This window comes from Protomyctophum bolini, assembly GCF_963924005.1.
Source record: "Protomyctophum bolini genome assembly, chromosome: 7".
In the NCBI taxonomy this organism is placed as follows: Eukaryota; Metazoa; Chordata; class Actinopteri; order Myctophiformes; family Myctophidae; genus Protomyctophum; species Protomyctophum bolini.
Window position 1 is genome coordinate 25,088,727 of NC_137868.1, and position 8,515 is coordinate 25,097,241.

The following is an 8,515-nucleotide window of genomic DNA, read 5'->3' on the forward strand; positions in this document are numbered from 1 at the left end:
TGAGAAGAAACAGTAGTTACTTTGAGTTACTTTCTCCTCAATTCATAGCAGTGGTCTCTCGCACTCTCTCCAATAAGAAGAATCATCAATCAATCATCAATCCCCTAACGGCTGCAAGCATCTCCCCTTGATCTCTGACATCCCATTTATGTTTGACAGTTCAGTTAAAACCACCAGAATGGACTGCTAACTTTGTACTGCTCTACCACCAGAGTTAATCTGCTCCACTGCTCCTGGTGCTGACTCTCCTCCTGCCTTGTAGCCTCAGCATCTCCAGGACAGTGCGAGCATACGTGTCCCTCAGGTTCACACCTCCTCCCTCCTCGACCTCCCCCACCGAGCCACGCGCCAGCCTTTTCAGCACCTCGCTCTGACGCAGCGCAGCCTCCTTTATCTTCAGGGTAAAGTAGCATGCAGAGAAGCGATCATTGATGATGGCGATGGGCAGTGCCAGAATCAGGATACCAGACAGGATGCAGAGGAATGCAAGCACCTTCCCTGGGACAGTGTCAGGCCGGATGTCACCATAGCCCACCGTGGTCATGGAGGTGGTCGCCCACCACCAGGCCACCGGCACACTACTGAAGGTGGTACCTGGCAGGTCATGTTCCAGTGCAAAGACAGTGGTGGCGAAGAGGGAGATACCCACACCAAGGAAGAGCAGAAGAAGACCCACCTCTTCGTAGCACTGGGTGATGGTCATCGCAAGGGACTTGAGGCCTGGAGATGAAATAAATGCAGAACGAAGATGATACAAAAGATGTGGAAAGTCAGGAAGCCCTTAATCTGAGTTCCCAGAAGTTTTATTTTTCGCCACTAGGCGGGTGAGAAAAAAGGAACTTCTGGGAAAAAAGGAATGTATCCCTGTGAGGGAAGTACGTTGCGCTCAGAATCTGAGCGGACACTCCCCTTTCCGGTCTGAAGCACTGTGCATACCATGAAAATAGTCCGAAGGGAATCCAATTCCAAATTGAATTGTAGTAGGCCACCACCGCTCAAGGAGCAATTGTTTCCCTTCCGTCTTATTTAGATGTATAGCGCCCACTCCATGTGGAACCCGCCCCTGTCTTTTGATTCGCATTTCATTTGAAACGCAACGCACTGGGCCACGCCCCTGCTGCACAGGGTCTGAGGCCAATTTTCCTAGACTAGGAAGCCCTTGATTTGTATGTTTCTTTAGAGATGTTTTACAAGCCTCTAGCCTTTTCCTTTTTTGCCTTATAGCCTTTTCCTTTTTTGCCATTATGTTACAGCTGCTTAAAGGACCACTTTTCAACCTATCTTCATATAATAGGTCCAGCCTGCATTGTTTTAAGATAAATGCTAAATCTTCAATTTTGATAATCCTTGGATAATTTGAATTTTAAATAACTTATAACTCTTGTTTTTTCATTGCAAAATATTAAAGGACCACTTTTCAACCTATCTTCATATAATAGGTCCTCTCTAATAATCATGATAAAATGGCACAATTTATTTCTACTCTGTGTCTCATAGGAAGGCTGTGGGCAGTTCAGAAGGGAGGCGGACTATTTTCCGACAGCATTCTAGCCGACGGGGCAACGGTCCGCTCCGCAGCGGGGGACATTCGCTGCGATGCGAAAAAGCGATGGTCCGACATGCGCTGCTCCCGTGCTTGCGGTTAGGGTTAGGTTAGGATTGAGGTTTCGGATCAATATGCTGTCGGACATCATCGTTAGACAGATTTTCTTTAAAACAAGATTTTAAAACATCTTTTAGATTTGTATTATCATGAGAACGATGGCTTCCATTTTTGCATTGCAACTTTTCAGGAATAGAAAGCCTGCCGTTTCTATTAGCTTGGATTCCCCATTGATGATGTCACTGGTGGATGGGTTTCTGAACTGCCCACAGCCCTCCTATGAGACACAGACCGAGCAGAAATAAATTGTGCCATTTTATCATGATTATTAGAGAGGACCTATTATATGAAGATAGGTTGAAAAGTGGTCCTTTAATATTTTGCAATGAAAAAAAACAAGAGTGATAAGTTATTTAAAATTCAAATAACTGAATATCCAAGGATTATCAAAATTGAAGATTTAAGTGATCTCCCCAGATGGTATTGATTCATCAACATGTTCTTCTACTGTTATGAACCTAAGTTATGTCATAACGTGGATGGTTGAATATCATCAATCGCTTTCCTTTCAGCATCATGCATAGTGCATAGGCTCTATAATGGGAAAGAAGTTCTTTCTGTACATGATGACATTTAATTGCCATGTGGGATTTTACTGCATGCTGTGGGAAAGTGGTAATTGGTTCTTTCAAAGAACCAATTACCACTTTCCCACAGCATGCAGTAATTTCACCGAAGTTTATCCTTCAATTGAACTAAGTCAAGATGTCTTTATGAACGGCCTGATTCATGGGTATTGGTGTACTGGTTGTGGGGGTTGGGGGTATCAGTGTATTCAGACATGGGCGTAGGTCTTTCAGATATAGGCCAAACAGGCACTTTTATCTAAGAATAAGATGACCCAAGAACACTAATAATAACAACTGAATAGCCTTAACATGACCCTCTTTCAACCACTATAGATACAATATCAATTTAATTACTCATGTAGACACATCTGACTAAAGTTAAATTCAGCAAATTGGCTATAAGAGTCAGGACATTCATTGCCATCTTCGCAACTGGAGCAAAGAGTATTTGTTCTATTACTGACATATATTATGTTCAATTAATATTCATGTGGCAATAACATGAAAAGAGTTTAAAATTTCAGACTAATAAGGGTTGTTAATGTTCCTATAACCATAAATGTTACGGATGACACGGCGACAGCATGTGATCATCTCATCAATTTTCACCTGTTCTCAGCAAGCTAAATGCGGAGATGTGTGAATCTGATGATTATGGCTGTTTTGTTAAGGGAAGATAACATGGCAGCGGCATGGCAGAGAAAGGAAACGGCACATTTATAAATACTCCCACAACTGGTCCATCTACAGAAGATAGATTCACACCAAGTAAGTCTTAGATTCACACCCCAGAATAAATTGTCATCTCTGTCTACAGTGCACTCACTAAATAATATATAAATAAAATAAAGATAAATCACTCAGATCAAAGCACTCATACATCCTCTGTCTCTCTTTCTCTCGTGTGCCTGCTTACACTCACGAACGCACACACACGTACGCACGCACGTACACATGATATATAATGAGGTGAGCATTTCTCTTTTCAGTGTCCCGTCTTCCAATCCCTGGGGGGAGATGTCAAAATAGGAATCAATGTATTTCCTATTCTGTCTCCCCATCTTGTTCTGACTTTCTCACTCTACGAGTCTACGTGCCCCTCGCCGTGCCCCCCCTTGCTCTCTCTTTCTCTGCTTCGCTCAGCTCTCCTCTCTTACTCTCACTATTTTTCTCTTCCTTGCTTGCAGCCCCCCTCATATCTACACTACAAAGTACAATAATTCAGGTCTTCAGATTTTTTTCCCCCAGCATTTTGTCCTTGCTGCTTCACAGTTCAAGTAATAAGCAGGTTTAAGACTTTGGAAGATTTTACTGTGTCAATTTAAGAAGCTATGGGCTCTATTTCCGTCCATGCTAAACGCCTTATCCCTAAACTTCTTTGCCTTTTTTACTATTTTGAAAAACTTTTTTTGAATAGTTAAAATAGCCAATCTACAAGTTCACAATGTGTTGATGTAGATCGGCTATTTGAACTATTCAAAAAGGTGGAGAGGACAAATGTTCATGCTATGTTTCCTCTCCACTTCTTCCTTCTGTTTGTTTATCTTCCTGTTTAACATTTGTAATTATCTGTAATTAATTAATCATTTTGCAAACAGAAACTTAATTAATTACAGAACAGCAATGTTGTGATTGATGTCCTGGGATGTTACCTGTGGAGTGGCGTCCCAACTTTAGCATGCGGAGGGATCTCATAAGGCGGAGTACCTGGACCGCATGGCCCATGTTCTCCAGCTCCGTGTTGCCGCCATGAAGGTTCTCCACTGCCAGTGTCACATAGAAGGGGAGGATGGCCAGCAGGTCGATCACATTGGGCACCCTGCGGCTGAAGCGGCACTTGTCACGCACAATAAGAAACCTGAGCGTGAGTTCACCCGTGAACCACGCCACACAGATGTACTCCAAGGCGATCGTGCAACTGATAGTACTGGCCATGTCTTCACCCAAGTCCAGTGAGATGAGCACCATGTTGATGATGGACACGACCACAAAGAACATGGAGAGTGTGCCGAAGGTGTGGGCGGCACGAGATGACTCTGGTTTCTCCAGCAGGTCCCAGAGATACTGACGGAGCGCCGGGCAGGCAGCACCCGAGAAGTCTTCATCGCCAATGTCATCAACCTCAGCATCACCATGCACGTCCAGGCTCTGCTTCAGGTCCTTATGGCGGTAGTAACGATCACGACAGCAAGCGTTGATGCAGAGCTCATTGATGCCCCAGTACTCAATCTCCTGCTCAAAGGAGATTACACAAAGCTCTTCCTTCACATGCAGGTGGCCCGTCCGGTAGTAGTTCATTATGTATCTATAATTAAAAGAAAGAATTAAAAGTAAAGAATGTAAATTAAAACATTAGCGATGAAAGCTTGGCATTTCCGGTATGGCCTGGGTTAGGGGTTCTACAGCTACTGGAGCTAACCATAAGAAAAATGCATTCATGTTGGTAGGCTACTGTAGGTAGGCTATATATGATAATCTAAAAGAGGGCTTGTAAAGTTCATTTTGTGGAGTAGCTGTGAACATCTATGAATTATGGCCTCATCTCATCTCCTTCAGCATCTAATGTCGATGTACATTTGGCATTGAGTGGTATGTCTTTAACCAAAGAACCTCAACATCTGTAACTAATTACGCTGGGCAGCTTCCAGAAGTTAATCTGTATTACTGTGTATAGAGGTGAAAAAGATCAATAAATCTTCCTCTGACAAAGAAGGTATAAATGCACAGACTGAAAATGAAACATGAACTGCAATCACTGTTAAACGCACTGAAAGGTTTGTGAGCTGCGGTCAAAGAAGAATTCATTCTCCAGGAAGTCAGCATCATCACACAACTCCAGGGCTAAGTCGCGACTGGAACAGGCCAACTTCCCAAGCCGGGTCTCTGGGTAGGATGCCAAAAGCTTGTGGGACAGGACATAGCGACTTCCTCCAACATTGATGATGAAGAAATCCAGTGGGCTTCTGCCATCAGATGTCTCACTGTAGAAGACGCTGGAGTCCAAGGACAGGAATGAAACGCTGTCCTCGTAGTGGTCAGCTGCTGCTGCCACAGGGCTGGACCACCTGGACGAACAGCTTGTCATGGTGTAGGGAGGAGGCAGGCAGTAGGTAGGACCTGGTAAGTGTCATTAGAATGAATAAACAATTGGAACAGTTACATCTGTGCCTCGCTTGAGCTTAACCTGAAAAATGTAGTCAAACGGAGGCCTAATATTGTGAGTTTGAACCTGAGTAAAGTTTATTAGTCTAATGTTACTGCGAGTCAATACCCATGCAGCAAATCTCAAGTTACAGACTCAAACAAAAGCAATTAATTATTCAAATCAATCTGACCATCAGTACCAGACAATTTTTTTGGGGTGTATAGTGTATATTTTTCATTATCAAAATGTTCTTCCCATGACTTAATCTCACCTGTGGGTCTCCATACCCTCTTCTCTTCTTAAAATAAGACAGAGAAAGAGGCAAGAAGTTTACAGAAGAAACAGGGGGGGGGGGGGGACAACAAGAGGAACTGCAGGTAGATGAACATGAAGGACAATATCTGCTTGACAAAGTGCGACAAAGACACAAAGAGGATCATGAATAAAAAAGGGTGATAATGAGAAAAACATTCACAAAATGGCAGAGAGAGAGAGAGGGGGGGGGGGGTTGGGGGGCCTCTGGCTGTGTCCTACTTCTCATAATCTCTGCATGGAGATTTGAATATTTTAGCTGGTTTACCTAATTAATGTGTCTAATGATCCTATTCCTGTGATCATAAATTCACATTCAGTTCTGTTTAACATGTGGCAATGGTAATTGTATGCATATTAATATGAAACTGGAGCTAGCCTGTGACAGATATGGCTCAGTCTAGTTTTGGTTTTGGACAATATTTTACTTTGCAAAACAAATTATAATGTGCCATTGTGTGCTGTTAATTGAAATTACACTCTTTTTGAAAGCTTCTTTATAACCGTTCCTTTAGTCCATTAAACCAAATCAAACACAAAAAAACCCACTTTGCATAGCCTATACCATTACGTGAAAGAATTAAATTGATGGACGGATTTATTAAAAACAAATACCGCGGTAGGCCTATCAAAGCTATAGCATGAATAAAATAGGCGATGTGATTGAACATTACAGAATATTTAAACCACCCTTAATCAAAATCCCATGATGGCACAATTGAAGATCTCCAAAATTGTGAAAACTGCAGAGGAATATATATAGCCTACCTACAAAATTAACTGAAAAAAAAGTCACTGAAATTAGTTAAATTAAATGACAGAGCTTCAGATAAATCATAAGTTGTTCAAACAAAGAAGTAAAAAAGAGGCTTACCTCGGCTATATGATGAATACCATTTTAAGTTCGTTCAGATGATGAAATATGTTTAGTGACACACACATGCGCTCATCAAGTTAATGTGCCTGCAGATTTTTCAGCGCGCACAGTTTTCGTCCAATGCCTCAAAGGGAAAGAGTGGGGCTACCATCCCGACCAGACGCGGCGGCGGACTGCAGCAGGTGCTCGCGGTGGGTTTAAAAGAGCGAGGCGGCTGGAGAGAGAGGGAGCCAATCAGCTCGAGATGGCGCTGCTAGGCAACAAACTCAGTTCTACTTTCGGCACGTCCCACAGTGCCACCACGTGGTAAGTCTCTATACAGTTACACATGAAGGTAAATTTGTTTAGATAGGCCTATGTATGTAGGCCGGGTCGTATGGGACTACTAGGAATATGCCGGCTGGTATTATGTGGTATAAATATGTATAGGATTAGGCACTGTGTGTTGTGCACTGTAGGATACTGCCTTAGTGTGGCTGTCGGTCTCTGGTCCATATGTATAGCCTACAGTTTACCATGCAGATTATGATGAGTGCAATAAACTTCAAAGAATCAATATGAATTTTATTACATTAGATAATGAGTAGGCTACTATAGACAGTTTAGGCTACATAACAGTTTAAGTCCAAATTTTATTCTGACACCTCCACGAAAAGGTCTAGTTGTGCTGACCCCTTATCCATCATTTATACATTATGGATAATTAGTGTGGACTTAAACTGTTATTTGTCTATAGAACACATGAAAAACTAAAGCCAACTAAGAAATAACAGTGACTGTCATTGATCTCATTCTGACCTCGGACAAATCCAGAATCTCCAAGAAAGGTGTTATTGTATGCAGGCTTGGCGATGATTTTATGATTTTCTGTACCCGCAAAAAACTAAAACTAACGTCTTGCTGTCACAAAACAGTCATATCTAGGGACCTCAAGGTTGAATAGTATCTTGCCACAAATAAATAAATGTACAAGTTCCAATCTGGCTTCAGAACATCCCACTCCACTGACACATGCCGTCTCTATTTGAGCGACCACATCAAAGATGAGGTGGATGCTGGCACTGCAGCATGGTCATGCTGGACCTCCAAAAGGCTTTTGACACTGAACCACTGGTTAACAAGCTAAAAGCAATTGGTTTCTATGGCACATCAGTGAGCTGGATGCAATCCTACCTGGAGCGGAGAAAACAGATGCAGGTGAATGGAACACGAAACATGTACTGTAGTGGCTAAATAATTTTGGTTCGGGTGCCCGGGCTGAACAGATTTAAATTTGGCACTAAAAGTGAAGTATGCAGTGGCCTTTAGAAGGAAGGGAAAGGGGACCATGTAAACTCACTCAAATAAATAAATATTAAAACAGCAGTTGCAAATTGTCACATTAAGATAGGGATAAAGTATGCCCATTTGTTGGGAGTTATTATAAGTCTTTGTACAGAAAGTGACTTTATTGTAGATTTTCTGAGAAAATTCAAGCTAATTTTGTATTCTTGCAGAAGTAAATCAATTTTCTTGTAAAATTGGCAAAAAACAACCAGATAATTGAGTGATGCACCTAAAGACAATGTAACTAAACAAAGTCCTTCCAGTTAAATTAAATCCCATTACATTTTAAGCAATGGCATAAAATAATGATGCAATGTGTTAACCAAAAATAGGTTTAATAAATCAGAAACATGTACAGATTACGTAGCCCAGCGCAGTGGTATATTAGTATCGCAACGTGAGGCTACTATTTTTGTCCATGCTAAATACGATTTTTTTTTTATAGTTCAACTAGCCAATCTGAGCTTGTAGATCGGCTATTTTAACTTCTTTGCCTTTTTTTTTACTATTTTGAAAAACATGTTTAAATAGTTCAACGAGCCAATCTACATTGACACGTTGTGAGCTAGTAGACTGTCCATTTTAACTATGCAAAAATGTTTTGCAAAATAGTAAAAGAAGGC

General features: G+C 41.7%; 1 protein-coding gene across 1 annotated transcript; it reads right to left on the reverse strand.

Annotated features, from left to right (window-relative positions):
- Positions 1–214: 214 nt before the first annotated feature.
- On the reverse strand, positions 215–5,317 carry kcnv1 (potassium voltage-gated channel modifier subfamily V member 1; the record flags this gene model as incomplete). Its single annotated transcript, XM_080768257.1, has 3 exons — positions 215–720; positions 3,885–4,537; positions 5,001–5,317. 3 exons carry the CDS (start codon positions 5,315–5,317, stop codon positions 215–217), a joined length of 1,476 nt encoding a protein of 491 aa, XP_080624383.1.
- Positions 5,318–8,515: the final 3,198 nt, after the last annotated feature.